Genomic DNA, 22,292 nt, shown 5'->3' with positions numbered 1-22,292 from the left:
AATATTTATGTGGTACTTTATTCATAGGTTCATAGGTAGGTACTAGGCTATTGGCCCTAGGGCCTATATAAGCCTAGCCAAATGTACCCTGGCTTTCGCCACCCAAGAAAATTATTTTCCTGTGCCACTGTCGAGCAGAGCCACAGAAGTGATCCCCGGGGTGAATTTCCTATCTCCCATCCAATCATCAAGATTTTTCTTGAAGTGTGCTAATGAGGAGCATTAATGGCTTTACTTCCACACGCATAACTGGTAAAAAAAAAAAAAAAAATTAATGGTTCCTCTTTCTATGAAAATTTGTCTTATGTTATCCCTCTGGAACCTTTCTTATTCCAGTTTTCATTACTTATATTATGATCTCCAGACTGTATATTGTTACTAATAATACATGTGCTATATCAAAGTTCATTCAAATATTTTTTTAGCAAGTCATGGGTCTTAGTCCCACTTCCTGCATGGCTTCCCCTGAGTAGAGTACCATAAATAATGACATATTTATCATCCATTGAGCTACAAGGCTAAGAGTGTGTCTGTGTGTGTGTCTGTGTATCTGTTGCTTGAGGGCACTCCATCAATACCCAAGACTTAATATACGTGAAACACATTTTAAATGAAAAATTAAATACATTATAATGCTTTATGCACGTCTGACATGTTTTAGGCAGTGAGATCTGGGAATGGAGTGAAACAGTAATACGACATGTCATGTACATTAAAATTACAACTCATGCTAGCATATTAAAGCTAAAGATTTCAGTGCACCAAGTCTGTATCTACCATAATATAGGCACTAGAATGACTAAAGCAGATTTCTGTGATGTGTGTCACTGCTAATGAACTAAATAAACAATTGTAGAAACTGTACCTGCACTAGCTGATCTTGGCTGTGCCTATCCAGTGCAGAAAGTTCATTCTTCAGTGTAGTCACAGTATTCTGGAGAAGAGCATTCTGGGTAAAAAATGCAGCAAGCTGTTGCTCCAGATTATGCTTCTGTTGTGCTAGCTCCACCACCTGTAAACCAAATGACAACAGATAAATATCATTGGGTGTGAACTTAGAATAGCTGTCTGTATGGGCAAGAGATAAGAAAAGGGAATGTCAGACCAGGCAATAACTTTGACTTACACAAATATTTTGTCATCCCTAACTGGGATAACAGCAGATGGTCCTTGCCCTAAAGATAAGTGGAATCTTTGCTTCACTGCAGTCTATATCTCCGCTGTGCTCCCCTTACTACCTATTTTATCAGTCTTGGCTCAGTCATATAAAAATCTCTGCTCCAGTTCCTGAACTGCTTTGATCACTAAAATGGTCCCTCACCACTGTTGTAGCAGGAGATCTGAACTCTAGAATGTTATATTTGCTTTTCCTGTGATGGAAAATGTTAGAAGCTCTGTAATGTGACTGCATTATCATGCTGTCAAAAATGAAGAATACTCACTGCCTTTTTCTCCCCGATTCATTCTCTGCCTGACATTACAGCATTTCTTGCTTGGCTATAGCAACACACAAGACTAGATTATGTGGACCAAGTCAATAGGCATAAACTCTTAGAAGCAGTTCCATTTTGCAAGGTAGAACCATTTCATGAAGTTTGATGTCCATATCCCAAAGCCAAATATGCTTAATACCACATACCTGGGAGTTCAGTAAAGTTTCTAGCATGAGCAGTATAGGCCCTTCTACCATGATGTGCCCATTTGTGATACAGAAACATATTAACTGCCAGGAGGTAAGACCTCATTATTGGCTAATTTATATATTTCTTGAATTGCAGTTACTACCATGATGTGCAGATCATGGCTGATCTGCACATTGAGGTATTAACCTGCTCCTTGTGTAGGTAGTGGCATCCCCCCCCCAGTTACACTCTCAGATGCACACAATTACGCAAATATAACCACATACACACACACACCACAGTTCCTGTACCTGCCCCTACCCTATTTACCCTGCCACAGTTTCCCCACATGGTATGTTAATGCCATTGCAGCACATATGTATTAGGCTGTGGTAGATCTAGTGTATCCCCCTGTGATGACCCCACTTAAAACCAGGCAGTAACTAAGGGGCCTTAGTCTTCACCACTGTCTTCGGTAAGGGAGCGTCACTGAAAGCAGAGATAGAAATACACAATTTCCCATAAGAGTACAGCTGGAACACACTCCAAACTTGGGACTAGACTATATGCTTCACCCCAGGTCCATACCTCTCAACCTGGAAACATCAAAAATCTGGACAATGCCCATGAAAAATAGGTACAAATCTGTATGCTGATTAACATCTAATTTACATACATAATCATGTAACCCCACCCACTCCGGAATTGTGGGATACCAACTTTCAAATGCAAACTGAAGAACAGACGACCAAAAATGGCACCAGAGTCCCCCTGCAGCCATTCCAATGTCCCATTACCCGGCTCCTCGCCCCATTTACCATAAACACTAATGTGTGCATACTGCTTTACTTCTACAATGATTATTTGGATTTTGTTTTTACATTTTGCAGCACATCAATACACAAACACAGACATCTGATAAACAAAGCAATACTGTCTCACAATGAAAATAGACTTGGCATTAAAACTTCTCTGCCCTTGAAACTCACATTCATTGAAACAGCATTGGAACCCACACCACATCCAAAAAAAATGCATCTGGCCAATAGTGGATAAAGATTACCTTTGGGCTGTTTTCAAATCATTGGCAACTTGCACACAAAACAAGAAACATACAGGTTTTCTTTTCTTTGATACACCTTCCTGAAGCACACTTGTTGGAGCACATTTCAAATTTAATGTTTGAATATTTTTCCAGTAAGTTATACTGTAGGCAATTAAAGAAAATGCATGAACCAATAATTACAAAACTGTCCAATTCAGAACATTTCCATCATAAAAGTCTACTTCCACATCCAAACTATAAATAGAATGACAGTAGTGTAAGCCACAGGCATCTTGCACAGCTTCTCACACTTATTTTCAATTTCAATTTTTTTGGGGGTGGGTGGCAAAAGGTCAAAAACCAGGGACACATTTTAAACATTGCTTGAATAATTTTGGAAAGTTGCTAGAATAAAATGTTGTGTTATCACCATGCATGTCACTGGCAAGTCTTGAACCCAGAACTGTATACACTACAGTCAGTGCAACATACCACTATGCTCAATCAGTAGTTTGAAAAATAGGAAGACTAAAACTTAAAGGCTATAATTTAGTGAATTCAGTTCTCACTTCTCACCATAGCTCTCAACTTCTTAGCACAAAAAACCTGGACAAACAACAAAGCCAATAATGGGGGAATACAACTTCAGTCCTCACTTCTAACTCACCATAGCTGTGAATTGTTAGCACAAAAGACCTGGACAAACAACAAAGCCGGTAATGGGGGAATACAAATTCTGTTCTCACTTCTCACCATAGCTCTCAACTCTTAGCACAAAAAATCTGGACAAAGCTCAGAAATGGTGGTGGCTAGGGACTTTAGGCTCTTTTTGAGACTAAATACCTCTAGCCACCAGGTGTATTACATTGGGGGCATTTTCACACACACACACAGCTTAAAAGTTTTAAAACATAAAATACTGCAACTATTTCAAGATAATAAAAGATTGACAATATTAACAGCCATAATGTCAGCACAACAGATAGCACCTCCATTATTAACAAGGACACTGATTAGAGTTCCTTAATGACAGCACAATAGACAACACCTCCACTATTAACAAGGACACTGATTAGAGTTCCTTAATGACAGCACAACAGACAACACCTCCACTATTAACAAGGACACTGGTCAGAGTTCCGTAATGGCATATCTGGATTCCACATCTGAGAATTGCTTAAAAGCAAATAACATTTTTGGTGACTAAATTAAAAGTTGCAATGTTGCATTCAGACAGAGAAAAGACACATAGCATAGCTGACACTTTTAACAGCAGAAACAAATATCTAGATAAAAAAACACTTATTTTAAACCCAAAAGGAGCATGTAATATGAAATATATGTGCTCAAATAACAAGAAGATGCTCCAACTTTACATGTACAATTCGAGTGAGGGTGCTTGCCAAAAGCTGCAATTGTTTTGAAAGAGACGGTGGGATAAAACATAAATCATACAGATTTCTTGATTAAGCAAATTAGGAAGAAAAGCATTACAGGAAACTAATATTTTTCTTAAAGACTTGCTTGAGGATGGAAGGAACTCCTGAAATGTCAGAGATTCAAACCAAAGATGCAGAACAAAATCAGAAGTATTTGATTCATGTTGTAACCACTGCACAATGTGTAAAGACAAAACAAGCATAGTGTCTCCATCAACGTCCTGCATTAGTGTCTTCCACTTGGAATTAATACCTGCCAGAAAATGAGAACAGTGTGTCCGTTTACGTTAATGCCTGCCATTGCTGCCTGTATCTGTTGATGAAAATGAGCATAGTGTGTCCCTTTACGTTATGCCATTGCTGCCTGTATCTGTTGATTCTGCTCTGCCGTTTACATTAACGCCTCTCCCACATGAGTGCTGCTGCCTGTATCTTACCATTTACCCATTCCCGCCACTCGCAGCCAGCCGGAAATGATGACGTGAGCTCCTTGAGCTCAATTCCAACTGGCTGGTAGCCCTGATGGAGCTGACGTCATCGCACACGCTACTCTGTAGCCGACAGCCAGAGAATTGTGACCAAAATGTCACCAGTCAGTTGACCACAGAACAAGTGCAATATTATGCTCAGTGCCCAATAAAAACTATTTAAGGAACCACTTCTCCTGGTATATAACAGCAACTCCTGCGGTTATGCACTGAGGGTACATGCTGCCATTCACCTGGCCTATATTCAGTTATTTATTTATTTATTGCATTTGTCCACTGGGCCTAAAAGAGCCCATTTTCAGTGGAGGCCCGGGGAGAAAAGCTCCAACGAGATACAGAAAAAAATATAAACATTAATTAGTACAGAAGGAGAAACAGTGTTACAGATAGTAAATGTAGTAACATATACAGAATATATACATACAAGCAGGAATCTAGTTTGTTTAATTACAGCAATATATACAGACAATATACATTAAAGCAGAATTCAATTAATTCAATCAGAGTGGTATAAACAGAGATCAGTATTATTGTACCAGAATCAACAAGTGAAGATAAAAATAAATATGGAGAAAATATCATCAATCATTAGTAGCAAAAGACATAGGAGTTTAGTAATCATATAAGGAGAGTGAAGAGGTTAGGTTATAGAGCAGGAACATAGGCAGGAAGAGTTGAGATGATTTTTCAGCATTTGTTTGAAGGTGGTGGTGCTGCCTGTGTTTCTTATAGAAGGTGGAAGTGAGTTCCATAGTTTGGCGACAGTGAAAGGCATAGAGGAGATGACCAGCAGGTAAGGTGGGCTTATCTACTTTTAGAAGTAGATGATTTTCAGATGTTAGATGCCTGCTGGAATGGTATTTCACAAGTAGAGTGGAGAGAGCAGGACAGTCTGTGGTTCTGTAGATTATTTTGTGCACAGTAGTTAGTTGGGTGAATGAGAGATAGTGGGGAGTTCCAGCCACCCTAATTGTTTCAGTGACTTACAGTGGTGGGATGAGAATGTGGCCTTGGTGGCAAATTTTGCTATTCTGTTGTAACACATAGCAAGTTTGGATTTTGTAGAATTTCGGATATTAGTGAGGAGAGGGGCACCATAAAGAAGAGAGGGTAATAAAAAGGTAGTTGCAAGGGTTTGTCTATTAGAGAGGCTAAGAAAGTGTTGGTGCCTGTAGAGCATACCAAGCTTTTGGAGTGTTTTTTTGATGTTGTTTATGTGTAGGTCAAAGTTAAGGTTTTCATCTATAATAATGCCTAGTAATTTAGTGTGTGGGACAACTTCTATAGTGGTATTGTCTTGGGCTTGTATAATGAAGAGTTTTTTATCAAATGGAGTGAATTGAATATACATTCTACTTGTCATGGAAAACCTCTTATCATTTTAGTCTGTACACAGGCCAGTGCCTATCACTCCAAGTGACACTTGTGCAGTGGGACAGGCTATCTTGGAATCTGACAAGCAGGACATTTCTGGCATCACAGAGGCTAGGATGGTAGAAGAATGAATTATACTGCAGTTAAAAGCTATGTATCCACTGTGGGATTTTGGTCAAATGGGGTCCTAGACAGGGTAATGGACCCCCCCCTCAGCTACAACAAAATCACATAACTTGTCTGTTTCTCTTCAATTACTATAAAGCACTGTTTACACCTGTCAGTGTACTCATTATTTTTCTTTAGTTTTATAATAATCACAGAGATTTGGATTTGATTTAAATCTTGTATTTCAACTTTTACAGCAAAAGTACTGATGACCATTTGCAAAACAAAACACTCGCATAGAAAAAAAAACATAGCATGAACAGCAGTAAATCTAGGTGCTTAGGATTTCCGTTTCTATTCCCCTCTTGGCTGACCTAAGCAAATCTAGGTGCTTAGGATCCCCCCCCCCCCCCCGGCTGACCTTGTGTGACTCACTTTGAACTCTACATTTACTTAACTAGCATACTGCAGCTCCTGCATAATGGTGTCTACAGAATTGCAATTCGCCACCACAGTCTCTAACAAAAAAAAAAACTTTCTCCCAGCAATTAATCAGATTGAACTCTATATTTACCTACACTAGTATACTGCAGCTCCTGCATAATGGTGTCTGCAGGATTGCAATTGGCCACCACAGTGTCTAACAAAAAAATTGCTTCTCCCAGCAGTTAATCGGAGTAGGTTACACACATAAAAAGCATTTAAGCTTTCTCAACAGTGCTGTGTAATTAAGCAAGTCACCATTTTGGTCAGCCATAGGGCTCTTTTATAATTGAGTGTTTGGCTCCTTCCCCTGTAAGTAAAGTACACTGACTCTTACATTTGTCTCTCTGACCCTAATTTTTAGAGGTGTACCTTGTACCTTTCTGGCTTTCTAACACTTGGATATAGATTCCTGTTGAAAGTTTTACTTACTTGTCTGACATTTGAACAAGTAACCCTTGTAAAAATCCTCAAAATTGTATACTTTTGGTCTGTCTTTCCTGCTAAACATAAGTAAAGTTAAAGTGCTGAGTGCAGATTTTAGGCCCTTACATTAAACTTACCTCTGGTATGGTGTCTTGAGTCAATCAAGGTATCCATCTAACCACTCCTACTACCTTCTCTTTTCCCCCATCCCCTCTTTCCTCAAACAGGCTAAACTGCTACAACTTAGTACAGGCATTGGTTCATCCCTGCATTGGTTCATCCCTGCTCTGCTTGCCCTCGCTTTGCACCCCACCCTGCCCCCAAATCCATCCACATCCCACTTTTTTAAATGAATCAGTAACAACTTGTCACTCAACAGCACCACCCTCAACCTGATACCACCAGTCCTCTAACTCTATTATTCCTTTTGCCTAAGTTTCAAGTCTCATTCAGTAGCTATGCTATCACCCAAAATAATCTTATTAACTCTACTTCTACCCCTGTTACTCATCCCGTATCTCCTAACAGTCTATGAATGTCAGGGTCACCCAGGTTTCCACTACCCTAAATTCTAAACAGTCATCCCATTTACAACAGATAATAATGCACCCTTACTCACCTCCCTCATGCTTACCTCCTTAACCCCTAAATGCTACCATCTTACTAGACCTAGTTACATTAGTCCTAAAACTAGACACTATTAGAAAACTTTATTCAAAATCTTAAAACTCATATGCAGGATACACTACAACCTCACAAAAGATGGCGACATCCATCCAAACCCTGGTCCATCCTCACCTGTTGACCCTAATCCCCCTACCACCATAGCTCCAACAAATTGACGACCTAACTCGCTGCCAGCCTGCCATCACTACAGGATCAGCCTCACTACAGGATATGTGCCCACAGAATGGCGTACAGCAACAAGTGGTCCCACTCCACAAAGGTGGAGTCTCTACAGACCCTGGAAACTATCGCCCCATAAGCCTGACTAGCTTTGTCTGCAAGGCTATGGAGAGAATCATCATGGAGCTCATAAACAAAGACATTGGGGACCTACAGGCACTAGATCCTACCCAGTTCGGCTTTGTCAAGGGCAGATCCTGCCTTTTGAGCCTGGTTGACTTCTTCGAAACAGTCACCAAAGCCATAGATGGAAGGGAAGGTAGTCCACACAGCCTATCTGGACCTTGCAAAGGCATTTGACACAATACCCCACTCGGGCATCATAGATAAGCTATCCAGCTTAAATATAAACCCCTATGTCACAAGATGGGTCCAACAGTGGCTCAAAGACAGAACCCACAGAGTGAGAGTTGCTGGAGCCATGTCAGACTCGAAACCGGTCACAAGTGGCATCCCACAGGGTTCTGTCCTGGGACCACTCTTGTTCGGTATATACTTTTCTGAGGTACAGGCAAATGTGGGAGGACTATGGCTCACCAAGTTCGCAGACGACTGCAAACTGGGCGCCATAATCGACTCTCCAGCTGACACAAACATCCTTCAAAAAGGTCTTACAGAGACAGATAACTGGTGCCAGCGCCATGATTTAAAGCTAAATGCCAAAAAATGTATAGTCATACCCTTTGGCAAAAACAATGTGCCCACAAATTACCACATAGGCGGAAACCCATTAAGTACAGAGAAAGTTATTAGGGACCTGGGGACCCAAGTTGATAGTAATCTCTCCTTTGAAAACCACATTGCCAAAGTGGTTAGAAAGACCTTCTACATAGCCCACCTCATCACAAAGGGTTTCAGATCTAGATCAAGAGAGGTAATCGTGCCCCTTTATTCATCCCTCATCAGGCCCATCATAGAATACAATGCCCCTTTTAGGATGTACCTTACCCGACACCTGCAGCAATTAGAAAGACCCCAAAAGTATCTCACCAAGTGGATCAAGGGTTTCAAACAGATGCCATATGCTGCTCGGTTAAAAAAACTCCAGCTCTACTCAGTTGCATACCGCCTACTTCGAGGTGATCTATGCCTGACATACAAAGCTATGTCAAATCCAGAATTAATGGACATGCTCCACCTCAGTAAATCTAAATCCCTTAGAGCCACATGCTCGAGGGACTTGAACCTCAGCACAGAAATAAATAGAACTTGCTGGAGGGACAGGTTCATAACCCAGAGGCTCCCTTCACTCTGAAATAGAATTCCAGTTCATGTGAGGCAGAGCACCTCACTGAATCTCTTCAAGAAGAATCTCGATAGGTGGATGGGGGATCATAGGTTTGTCCCAGGGATTACTCCCATGTCACTATTAGACAGAGGCACAGTAAACTAAACCTTAAAAAGGGCACAGTATACTCAAATCAAGGGGTGGCATAAGCCATACAGAATCGGGCTAGACTTATAATTGCCCCAGGGCAGATAGCCTAGTATGAACCTATTCTAAACATTAGGAACATAAATAACAAAACTCAGCACCTGCATGCCCATTCCCCAGATATATTATGCCTAAAGGCTAAAGCCTGCCACCAAGGACCATGAGATTCTGCCACCAGGGTACAGTATGTTTCGACTAGACCGTACCACCAGAAAGGGTGGTGGGGTAGCCATTCTTTACAAGTCTACCCTATCTGTCAGCATAGACACCCAACAACCACCCCAGTTCAATAATGCTGAAATTCTTATCTCAAAACTACAAATTAATAAAAACTAGAATGTAAACATTGTGTCTATATTCCCACAGGGAGGAACACAGAAACCTTAGAAGACTTCTTATACTGGTTATCCAATAACTACCCTCAAGAAACAATTGTTCTTGGAGATTTCAACATTGACTGGAACACTTGCTCTTGTGAAACCCCCACAACCCACATAAACCTCTATGGATTTACTCAAATCATAACCTCTCCCACCAGGACAGGAAAACCCAGTAACAAGGAAAGTACCCTAGATTGGATACCGTCAATACCCATCTTCAGTCCTATAAATCAGGCACTTTGCCTGATGACCTAAGTGACCACTGTCTCACCTATGTAATCAAGCTCAAAGTAGACTGCTCCTACCAACCCACCTATAGAACATTAAGAAACAACAAGAATTTTCTCACCAAGTTTCAAAATGAACTTAAGGCATGTAACTGGTCAGTACTAAAAAGTCTCCCCCTAGATGAAGCAGTAGCATACCCACCAAATTCCTTGCTATTCTTAACTCCCATGCTCCCAGCCACTCTACTAGAACCAAAGTTAATATTGCACCATGGCTTTCTAAAGATACCAAAATCAAAATTTCACTCAGAAACAAAGCATGGGCCACCTACTGAAAAACAAAAGCCCCACTTGATCAACTAAGATTCAGACAGCTAAGGAATGACACCAAAAAATCCATAACCTTAGACAAAACGTACTACTACTACTGCCATCACCAAAACAAACCTCAAAAGTGTTGGGGAGGAATAAACAAACTACTCCACCCAGGCCAAACCACCACTCCACCCCCTTCAGCTTCTTCCCAACAAAAATCCCCAGTAGACATTGCTAACAACTTCAACAGCTTCTTCACAGAGACTATCCAGTCTCTAACCAGCCAACTCTCTCCCAATGGCTCTAATTCTAATGCAGCCACACCCAGTACCCATACATACTTTACCTTCCAACCTGTTCCTACTCAACTTATTCATGCCCTACTTAAGAAACTAAGACCCACCACCCTGGCTGCCGACCTCTTCCCAGCAGACTATCTGCAAAAGGCTGCTGACACCATAGGATACCCCATCTCAATCTTGATCAACAGAGCTATATCTGAAGCTACTGTACCCACTACATGGAAAATCTCCCATGTCATACCTCTCCATAAAGGAGGCATTTCCACTGAACTGTCAGACTTTAGACCCATAGCTATTCTGTCACCTCTAGCTAAAATTATGGAGAAGTGTGTAAACATACAGCTCATGCACTACCTCACACAGAACAAATTGTTGTCTAACTTTCAGCATGGCTTTAAGCCAAACCACAGTACTACTACTGCCCACCTCTCTTTTTCTTTAACGTCATTAACCACAACCTCAATAATAAACCATCCTCGGCACTCTTTCTATATCTATCCAAGGCTTTTGACATGGTTGACCACAAAATGCTTATAAATACCTTGAAGGCTTTCTCCTTAAACAACCATGCACTCCAGTGGTTTCAATACTACCTGCAGGACAGGCAACAGGCAGTCCTATGGCAGGACAAACTATCATCTCACCTACCAATCACATTAGGCGTCCCCCAGGGCTCGATACTAGGACCCCTTCTTTTGTCCATCTTTATCAGTGACCTTCATTCAGTCATCCCAGATGCTACCTGCATTCAATATGTGGATGACACCACCTTGATTTGTTCTGACACCTCACCAGCTACTTTATTCACATTAACCCAAAATACTTTCAATACAGTGGAAAAATGGCTCTCCAATCAACATCTAATCCTAAACCCCAACAAAACTAAGCTGCTCCTCTTCTCCCCCACACGAAGGACTCCCCTGCCATCCTTCAATATAACCACTAAAAATGACACTATCATCTCCTCAGAAGCCCAAACTAAACTACTGGGTGTCATAGTTGATAACCTTAAGTTTGATGCGCATATCAATCAAACTCTCAAAACCATTAATAAAAAAACTTGGTTCTCTTTACAGAATCAAACCTTTCCTTACCCCATTGCTAGAACTGCAATTGCCCGTTCCCATCTACTATCAACTCTTCTATATGCCTCGCCTCTATTCTCCAACTTAAACAAAACAGATCTTAATAAACTATCATCCTGCTATAACCACATTGCCAGATTTGCTACTGGCACAGCCTACCGAACACACCACTGTCAACCTAAATTGCCTAGGATGGCTTGAACTGCCTAGCCTACTGCAGTTCAACCAGCTAATAGTGGCACATAAAGTCCTTTACCAACCAGAAAATACACCTGCACGAAAAAATTTTATCAGCCCTTAAACCAGCACCAGGCCACTGCGATCATCCACTAGACTCCTAGTTCAAACATACAAATCCAACTACATGGAACATACTTCCAGCTGACTTGACCCTAGAACTCTCACTTACACAATTCAAAAACAAACTCAAGAAATACTTCAAAACTCATTGGTTATATCCTTGCACTATCCCCAACTAGTGACCTCTCTATTACTTGGGTGCCTTACCTTCAACTACTTCTAACTTTTTTCTACCACACCATTTCAGGGAAGGGTCAATTGTATAACTGCTGCTCAATGCGTCTTAAACCTGAATGTAATGGTACGTATATATAACTTTGAAAATTATGTTTTGTAAAGTGTTTTATAATAAGTTAGTACTATATGTGCTAAATGCTGGTATTGCTTGGTAATCTGCTTGAAACTAGCATTTACTATCCAGTCAGACTATCCCGGTCAACAGATGTAAAATAAAATAAATAAATAAACGTCTTTTCTCTTGAAACTCATATTTATTGAAAATGTATATGGCATCCCATTAAACTATAAGAGTTGTGCTGGGAATCTTAATCAAAAAGCATATGGTGAAGTACTAAGTGGCTATGTGAAGGGTGCAGGAAGGAATTCAAAAGATAAATGTGTAATGCATTTGTTAACAGTCTAGAACTGCCCACTGGACGCAATCATCCTTTTTTAGGAGCAGCCCAGGAACACTGTCTGTTGAAGTGACTTGGTCAAAATCACACAGAAGACAAATGAACACTGACTGGAATCAAACCCTGTACTACTAGAAGCAGCTCATTAGCATCACATAGCCTTATTCATCTGCACTAAGTGCCAAACAAACTGTTATTGCCCAAACACAGTATATTTCACATCCATAGGATGGTAGAACAACAATCTGAATTAAAAAATGTACTCCTAGTTAAAATATTAACATTAAACTTGTAGATTGCATTCTCTCCAGTTTATTCACAACTAAACAATAAACAGACCAGCAACAGTCATCAAATCAAAGAAACCAAGGATCATTCCCAAAGAACGTGGCTCAGATGATGATGCTACTGTTTACTGCAATCGGTTCCTTCCTTTATACCATAACTACTCTGGGATACAAAAACTAACTAACACACACACACACACACACACACACTAATGTAACCATCAAATAAAGCCCCATGCACATGTTACATATCTGATGTTTACTTGTGATCAAATGAATGAATGAATACATAAGTAACAACTTAGGAGATATTTCAGCCTGTGCTGTGACAACCATGCAATGCAATCAATTGCACCCCACATGCCCTCCCACCAGAATCATTGACAAATACTAAAAATCAGGAACGTATTTTAAATATAGGTCTTGTATTCTTATATGCTTAGAAAGTTGCTAGCACATAGGTGTTGCATTAGCAAGCATTTTCTGAAGGGTATGAAGTCTGAAATTCAAATGTGTGTCCATTAGCAGAAAGCCACACATTTTAAAAGGAACATACTACACATATCTAGGACAAATATCATGGACAATTCAGAACTATATAGGTTCATAGGTTGGTACTAGGCTATCAGCCCTAGGGCCTATACAAGCCTAGCCATAACAATTCCCTGGCTATTTCTTCCCACAATATTTACTTCCCTGGACCCCTGTCTAGCAGGGTGACTGACGTGATCCCCGGGGTGAATTTCCTTTCTCCCATCCAATCGTCAAGGTTCCTTTTGAAGAGGGCCAAAGAGGCACTCTGCTTGACATGTATGGGCAATCTATTCCAGAGTCTGGGGAGTCTCTGGGTCAGGAACCTATCCCTCCAGCATGTTTTGTTTATTGTGATGACAAGGTTTAGATCCCTGGAGTGTGTGGCTCTGAGGGATTGGGATTTCTTTAAGTGTAGCATGTCCAACAGCTCTGGATTTGACATGGCCTTGTATGTTAAGCAGAGATCACCTCTGAGTAGATGATATACAACAGAGTATAGCTGGAGTTTTTTAAGGCGGTCAGCGTAGGCCATCTACTTTAGGCCTGTAGGTATTATTGCGGCCTTTCCAGTTGTCTTGAGAGGTACATACCAAACGGGGCATTGTGTTCTATAATGGGTCTAATGAGGGATGAGTACTGTGGCACAATGACCTCCTTTTTTCTGGATAAAAAGCCCTTAGTGATGGGGTGTGCCACATAGAAGGATTTCCTGACTGTTGTGGCGATGTGGTTATCGAAGGTGAAACCACTGTCCACCTGTGTTCCTAAGTCTCATCACACTTTCGGTGTTTAGTGTACTGCCACCTATATGGTAATTCACGGGTACATGTTTTTTCCCAAAGGGGATAACTATACATTTCTTGGCATTGAGCTTGAGCCCATGGCTCTGGCACCAAGTATCTGTTTCTGTAAGGCCCTTTTGTAGAGCATCCACATCTTCTGGGGATTCAATAATGGCTCCCAGTTGGCAGTCATCTGCAAACTTTGTTAGCCAGAGTCCTTTAGGGTTGGCCTGTACTTCAGAGAAGTAGATGCCAAACAAGAGCGGTCCCAGGACTGAACCCTGAGGTACTCCACTTGTCACTAGTCTAGAGCTGGATTTGAAATCTGCTACTTTTACAGTATGCCAGTTAGCAACCCATTGGGTGATGTAGGGATTAATATCTATGATTCCAGAGTGGGGGAATGGTGTCAAAGGCCTTGGCAAGGTCTAGATAGGCTGTGTGGACTATCTTACCCTTGTCCATGGCTCTGGAGATTGATTCGAAAAAGTCAATCAGGTTCAGGGGACAAGATCGGCCCTTCATGAACCCAAACTGGGTGGGGTCCAGTGTTTTAAGGTTGCAAATGTCTTTGTTTATAAGTTCCATGATAATACACTCCATGGCCTTGCAGATAAGGCTCATCAGACTGATGGGACTGTGGTTTCTGGGATCTAAGGTGGATCCTCCCTTGTGGAGTGGGATAACTGTAGCTCTGCGCCACTCAGTGAGCAGGAAACCTAAGGTGAGTCATGGTTAAACATGATGCTTAGGTGAGGTGCCAGTTCATATTGCAGTTCATGTAGTAAACAGCCCGGGATGTCATCTGGTCCCATGGATGCTGTATTCTTAGCTTTGGTATCTTCTACAGACACATGCATGTGTGTGCACACACACACACACAATTAAAGCTGTTTGTATGACTATAAACCTCAGATATCTTCTTGATATCAAGTTAATTAATTTCTCTCATATATTTACAAAGTTTCTAGAATAACAAGCTTTGAATTAGCAAGCATTTTTCTGAAGGAAAAGAATTGAGATGGCAGCTTAGGTCACAAGCAACAGTTTATCCAGGATTAAATGATTTTATATCTATCAGCTCCATTTTAAGGTTTAGAGCTGATTTTATTATACAGTAGAATAATAGTTTTTAATGTTTTTGTATTATTTTCAGTATTTATTGGTGAGAAATGGTTGTCGCCTCACAGCAAGACGTTGTCCCGTTCGACTCTCAGCTAGAGTGTCTTCTGTGTGGAGGCATGCGTGAATAGGCATGCCTTCGTTAAAGGTTGTGCATCAGGGCTGGTAACTCGGCACATAAAAATCCACTACCAAACATTAGTGGACCGGAGTTCTGCTGTGGTGACCCCTAACCGGGATAAGCCGAAAGACACAACATTGGTGGGAAATGTATGTATGTTTTTGTACATAATTGTGCCTACAACTTTAGGAGGCTAATTGTGTTGAGTCAGGTGTGGTATATGCAAGACTGTTGGGTAAAGTGCATTTGTTTCTGTTTTTGTAGTGCTTATCTGAAGAAGTCTCTATTTATGTGTTGAAAGTGCTAATACATGCCCTTGGAGTGGATCGTGAGGCTTGGTCTCTTTCTTTTGTGCATAATTCTTAGTTGGTGAGCTGTGGTTCTTCGTTACTGAATAAAATTATCCTTTGCTTTTCAAAAGTAAAACCATTCCAGTTTACCTAAAGTAGGATAGAATAATGCCTTTACCTTTTTCACTCTTCTGATATCTCCTTCTTTAGTTAAGTCAAACCCGTATACTCATGACATTTATTCTCAGAACTCCCAAACCTCCTGCGACCCAACATCTCTGTATTTTAGAATTTCAAAAAGTGTGAACCTTTTACAATTTTATGATGAAGTCTCTAAACTTATGTAAGACCTCATTGGTGGTGACTGACACAGCAGCCAACTTCACCAATGTCTATATGGAAAAAAGGCACAGATCTATCAGTCCCATCTTGAGCTAAATACAATTTGAAACTTAAAAAAATACCCTAGTGATCAACTTGCATAAGTTTATTTTACATTTGTTGACCGGGCTAGTCCAACTGGATATATGTCCATTTTCAGCAGAGGCCCGGAGAGAAAAGCTCAGACTAGACACAGAATGTACATTACATTTATACATGAAAGATACATATAGTGAATTCATTTGAATAACATGCTAGACTAAACATGTATAATGATATAAAGTCTGACATGTTAAAGCATACACAGTTCATGGGCTAACAGAAACATTCAATCTTAGTACAACAAAAAAGTATCCTTGAACTTAGGGATATAGGAGAGAGTTAGTCAAGGTAAGTACAGGGACATAGCCATCGTGTTTTGAAGTACTGTTTAAGGTTATTTTTGAATAGGGTTATTCAGGAAATCAACGTAAGATCATTAGGCAGTGAGTTCCAGGTTTTGCCAATGGAGTTGAAGAACAAGGAGTCACCGGCTGTGTTGTTGGTTTTAACTATGTGTACTAGTAGCCTGTTGAATGAACGTAGAATCTTAAGGTTGTTGTCTGGGGTGATAAGGTGAAGTATGTGAGTGTTATCAGATTGGTAAAGAATTTTATGTGCAATTATAATTTGATTGTATTGTAGTTGGGTTAGGCAATTCTAACCATCCTAACTGACTCAAGTTATGACGGTGGTGGGTTCTGTATGCAGCTCCGGTGGCAAATCTAGCAATGTTGTTATAGGAGCTTGCCAGTTTGTTAGTTATTTTTACTCAAGTTTGTAAATATGGGGGAGGTGTAAAGGAGGGTAGAGAGTAAGTGGGTGTGGGCAATAACAGTCCTAGCTAGTGGGGTAAGGAAGGGCTTAATCCTGTATAGAGAGTCAAGTTTTTATTGACTATTTTTATAGTAATGTTAATATGCACATCAAACTTAAGGTTGTTAATTAATATCTCTAATAGTTTGGTGGAGGGATCAGGAGATATGATGGTGCCATTGTTTGACTTAACAGTAAAGGTAACTGAGGAGGACCTACAGGTTGGAGAGAATAGTAGTAATTTTGTTTTCTTAGGATTCAGTACGAGTTAATGGTTAAGGAGCCAGTTTTCAACTATGTTAAACACATTTTGGGCTAGAGTCTGTAGATCAGAGGGGGAAGTAGCTGAGCATATTAATGTGGAATCATCTGCATATTGAATACAGGTAGCATGTGGAATGACTGAGTGCAGGTCATTAATAAAGACTGAAAATAGGAGAGGTCCTAATATGGAACCTTGTGGAACACCAAGGGTAATGGGAAGACAGGTTGGTACCTTGTTTTGCCATAGGGACAGGCTGTTGTCTCACATTTAGGTAAGATTGAAACTATTGTGTAGCCAGATTATCTAGAGAAAAGGATGTAAGTATGTTTGAGTAGTTGATGGTTTACCATGTCAAAGGCTTTAGAGAGATCAATAAAGAGGGCTGAAGAAAGAATGTTGTTGCGATTTTTGTTAATGGCATCAGAAAAAGACAGAAGGGCAGAGGTGGTGCTATGAAATGGTCTAAAACCATGTTGAGAGTTGGCAAGTAAGTTGTTTTGGATAAGATAGCTCAGCAGTTGTCTATGTATGCATTTCTCCATGATTTTAGCCAGGGGTGATAATATAGCTATAGGTCTAGAATTTGATAATTCATTGGAGTTGCCACCTTTATGCAGAGGGATAATATGAGATATCTTATAGATAGAGGGGCTGGAACATTTAGTTCTATTAATCAGGATGGAGATGGGATAGGCTATGGCATCCACAGCTGTTTACAGATATTCTGCAGGTAAGAGATCTGCCGAGGATGGTTGGTTTAAGTTTCTTAATAAGGGTTCGAACAAGGGATGTTGGGAACAGGTTGAAGGTGAAAAGATGGGAGCTGGATATAGAAGTAATAGGACTTGAGCATCAGCAGATAGCTGGTTGGCTAGAGATTGGATGGTTTCAATAAAGAAACTGTTAAAGGTATTGGCAACTTCTTCAGGACTATTGTGGTTAGTGTCTGAGGGGTTCGGAGTGGTGGATTGTCCTGGGTGCAGGAGTTTGATACCTGCCCAGAACTTTTGAGGTTTATTATGGTGGGTTTGCTGTAGCTGGTAGTAAAAGGTTTTTTTTTATCTGACAAAACGGATTTTTGTGTTTCATTTCTTAGCTGTCTGTATTTAATTTGATCTACAGGTTTTTTTTGTGGTACGCCACTTGGCCCATACTTTATTTCTAAGTAGGATTTTTTGTCTAGTTTCTTTCGGGATCCATGGGGCATTTTTTGTTTTAGTTCTTATAGAATGTGTTGGTGCATGGTAGTCTAGAATGGCTAAAAATTTAATATTTAAGTATGTTACTGCTTCCTCCAGTGGCAGGTGTTTTAACTGACCGATCACAAACTTAGTTCATTTTGGAAGTTATCAGGATTTAAGTTTTTATTGTTCCTTATTGTCTTATAGGTGGGTTGGTTAAGAATGTCAGTCTTATGCCGAATTATAAAGGTAAGAAAGTGGTCACTTATATCATCAGGGAGGGTCCCTGCCTTGTGTATTTAGGGATGACTATTAATGAGAATCCAGTTTAAAGTACTTTCTTTGTTGTTGGGTTTTCTGATCCTAGTGGGGGAGGTAAGGGTCGGAGTAAAAACCCATATAGGTTAACATGGACAGTACGGTGTTCAGAGGAACAGTTGTTCCAATCAATGTTAAAGTCATCAAGGACTATGGTTTCTTGGCGGTAGTTAGTTGACAACCAATACAGGATGTCCTCAAGGGTGTTACTGTTATTATCTGGAGGTATATAAACACAGATGAGTATATATGCATTTACTTTTATTGATTTGTATCTTAGTAACAAGAATTTCAGCATTACTGACTTAGGTGTGAAGTTAGTGGAGAATTGACTTTATAACAGGAAAAAAAATCTTTAAACTGTGCAACAAGACCCAAACTCATTAGTATGAGGATAATATGAAAAGTATCGCCAAAAAATGAAAAGCACTATAAGGACCTGTAAAACAAATTATGAAAAGCAATCCATTTCTGAAGTAAAGAATAACTACAAGTCCTTCATTAGCTATGATAGCAAACCAAGAAATGATACTCAACATTGCTCTCAGTTTTCTTAATTGGATCCTCCCATACTGATCCAATGACATCAGAACTATCTTAGCAAATACATTCTCCACTAACTTCACACCTGAAACCCCTCTTAAGACATCAAGTCATCCCAGAATCCATTAAGCCCACCACAATCACTAAGGAACTTGTTTTTAGGTATTATTGTAAAAAAAAAAAAAAAAAAAAAGCTTCCTCCAGTTGTCCTGATTTCATACATGGTTGCCTATTAAACAGCATCAAACCTCATCCATCATCCGTGAACCTCTCCTTAAACATAAGCCTAACCACAGACTGTGTTCCCAAATCCTGCACACTGCTGTGGTGATGTCCTTCCACAAGAGTGGCCCCACCACCTACTGTGGAAATTACAGACCAATCATTCTTACAAGCCTCATCTGTAAAGTTATGGAGTATAACATAACTGATCTTATTAATAATGATACCAAGAATCTCATTAAACTTGACCTCCAATAATCTGGCTTTGTCAAAGAAAGATTATATCTGTTAAATCTTGTTAATTTTTTGAGAAGTTCACATAAGCTGTAGGTAGTGGTTATATTGCTTGGACAGTTTATCTCAAACTACCCAAAACATTCAAAACCATACCTGATTCCACAATTGTAAAGTAACGTCTTCTTTCGGCTTTTTCCCGGTTAGGGGTCGCCACAGCGGAATACCTGTCCGCTCATGATTGGCAGTGGAGTTTTACAGTGTCGAGTTGCCAGCCCTGTGCCCAACCTTCCACAGAAGGCACACACATGCACACACTCACACCTAGGGCCAATTTAGAGTGTCCAATCCACCTACAGCATGTCTTTGGGATGTGGGAGGAAACCAGAGTATCCGGAGGAAACCCACGCGACCACAGGGAGGACATGCAGACTCCGCACAGAGGGCACCCCAGCCGAGGATTGAACCAGAGAACCTTTTACTGTGAGGTGACAATGCTAACCGCTGCACCACCATGGCCACCTCCCACAATTGTAAAGTAACTACCATCCTTAAACATAAATCCTAATGTGGTGAGATGGATATCAAGATAGATCCAACATAGTTTGTGTGTCAGATGCCTCTTTGAATTATGTGAAGGTAACCAGTGGAGTCTCCCAGGAGTCTGTATTGGGTTCCCTCCTGTTTAGCATTCACTTTCATGGTCTAAAAATAACCAGGTCATCTGGTTAAGAACATTTCCAGATGTCTGCAAACTGGGTGTTATTGTCAAAACCCCTCAGATATATGTATGATACAGAAAGAGCTTACTGGTGTATGGTTATAAATTGAATGCTAAAAAACGTTTCTTTTACGGAGTGAGCAAGTGTATGTTAACAAAAACCCTCTCCTAACAAGTGAATTGCTTCCTGCACTACCACATTGCAGTCCCTTTAACCTTAGTTATATCATTGTGCACTACAGAATGTGCATGTTCCACCTTCATGTTGGAGCTGACTAACACTGTACTGATCTCTATTTCACTTGTCAGCAGCTGATATTTATACATGCATTTGCTTTTCATACAACTGAGTAAATTAAGTGGTCCTTTGACCTTTTATGATCATGATCCTGACCAGAAGGCATCAAGCTGACAGAGTAACAAAGCTAAGAAAATGTAACATTGATGTTTATTATTAATAAGGCATGCAAGTAAGTAGAAACCCAGCTTGCCCCAGATTTTCCTTGAAGGAAAGTTGTTTGTCCTATGAGGGAACTTACCTCTTGTTGAAATACATGTGTTTGAGCTGCTTCTCTATAGAAGGACTGCACACCTTCCTTGCTGTCTTCCCTAAGAGCTTGGACTTCTGCAACAAGTCCTTGTTCAGCCTGCAGCATCTGTAGGAAAGAAAAAAAAAACACCAGTTAATCTCTCTGCAAAAGGTTTGTGTAGTCAGTGAAGCACAAGCAATATTCTCATATCCCCTTTGTTACTGAAGGGGTATGGTTTAGATCAGTGGCAGATTAAGTATGCCTTGGGCCCTGGGTGGTTTTCTAATCATGGCCCCCCCCGCCCCTACAGAAGCTTTTTGGACCATGCATAAATGCATGTGCTGTTTTAGATCTCATCACTTACAGCCACTTGACTGTATATACCTCATATATCAACTTGTGAGGAAAAAAGGAGTGAAGTATTATAAGTTGCTTTACACTAGTGCATGCATGTCCTGCAAACCAATCGGACTAATGGCATTTCTCTCTATCATTAGAGCAGGGTTAACCATTCTCCTCCACAGACAGCCCCCATACCCAACAGTTATAGCCCAATTGACCATGTACATTGGCAGATGCTTGACTGCAGTAAAATAAATAAAAAGAAATGGGCACAATGCATTTCATGTTTATTTTACCCAAGCATATAGCAGAGCAAGTAACCCAATTCTTTTCACGTAAATGCTCACTAGTCCTGCAAGGCTAGGCTGTTTAAAATGAATAAACAGGAGTATAAATAACTCATCCTCAGACTGCCAAACTCACCTAGCAGTTATAAGCCTCCATGCTTTGTACACCTTAAGGTTGGTATAATGGTTTAGGTGCTTACCTCACAAAGACAAAGGTACAGGTTTGATTCTCACCTTTGAGGGAAATTGCCTAGACTTAAAATGGCCTCCAAAGGCAGATAGTTTAGTACTTGCCTATTAACGAGTGAATAGCTAAATACTTTTCAAACTCTTGGCACAAAAATCAGTGACAAAGCCAAAAAGAAAGAAGGATAAAGGTCCACCATCAAGGACAGGGTTTAAATACTGCTCTTGTATTCTTAGAAAGTTGCTAAAACAACAGGTTTTGCATTTGCATTTGTTTTTGAAGTATATGAAGTCTGAAGCTCGGATGTCTAGTATTAGTGACTGCAGTCTTTAACAAAATAGACTGAAATCTACATTTTTTTTAATGAACAGACCAAAAAATTAGGCATTTTCAGGACAGTTCAGAACTATGTAATTACAACAAGATGGCAGCCACAAGTTTTCCTACTTATTTCACACAAATACACATTAGTCCTGTAAAGTCTGATGGTTAAAATGATCAAAGAGTAACAGGCTAAATT

At 40.2% G+C, this 22,292-nt stretch overlaps 1 protein-coding gene across 1 annotated transcript in view; it reads right to left on the bottom strand.

Moving 5' to 3' along the window:
• The window catches only part of LOC122787933 (BICD family-like cargo adapter 1), a 194,613-nt gene that overhangs the window by 58,744 nt on the left and 113,577 nt on the right, over nt 1-22,292 (bottom strand). Inside the window, exons 2-3 of the mRNA XM_044054859.1 lie at nt 20,966-21,082; nt 866-1,012 (exon numbers count right to left, since the gene is read on the bottom strand). Coding sequence (XP_043910794.1) covers nt 866-1,012; nt 20,966-21,082 — 264 coding nt within the window. The remainder of the gene's footprint in view (nt 1-865; nt 1,013-20,965; nt 21,083-22,292) is intronic.

The sequence above is a fragment of the Protopterus annectens genome, chromosome 13.part0 (assembly GCF_019279795.1).
Source record: "Protopterus annectens isolate FY-2018-M chromosome 13.part0, PAN1.0, whole genome shotgun sequence".
In the NCBI taxonomy this organism is placed as follows: domain Eukaryota; kingdom Metazoa; phylum Chordata; order Ceratodontiformes; family Protopteridae; genus Protopterus; species Protopterus annectens.
Note: the sequence above shows the minus strand (reverse complement) of the source record. Positions and strands in the feature narration are given on the sequence as shown.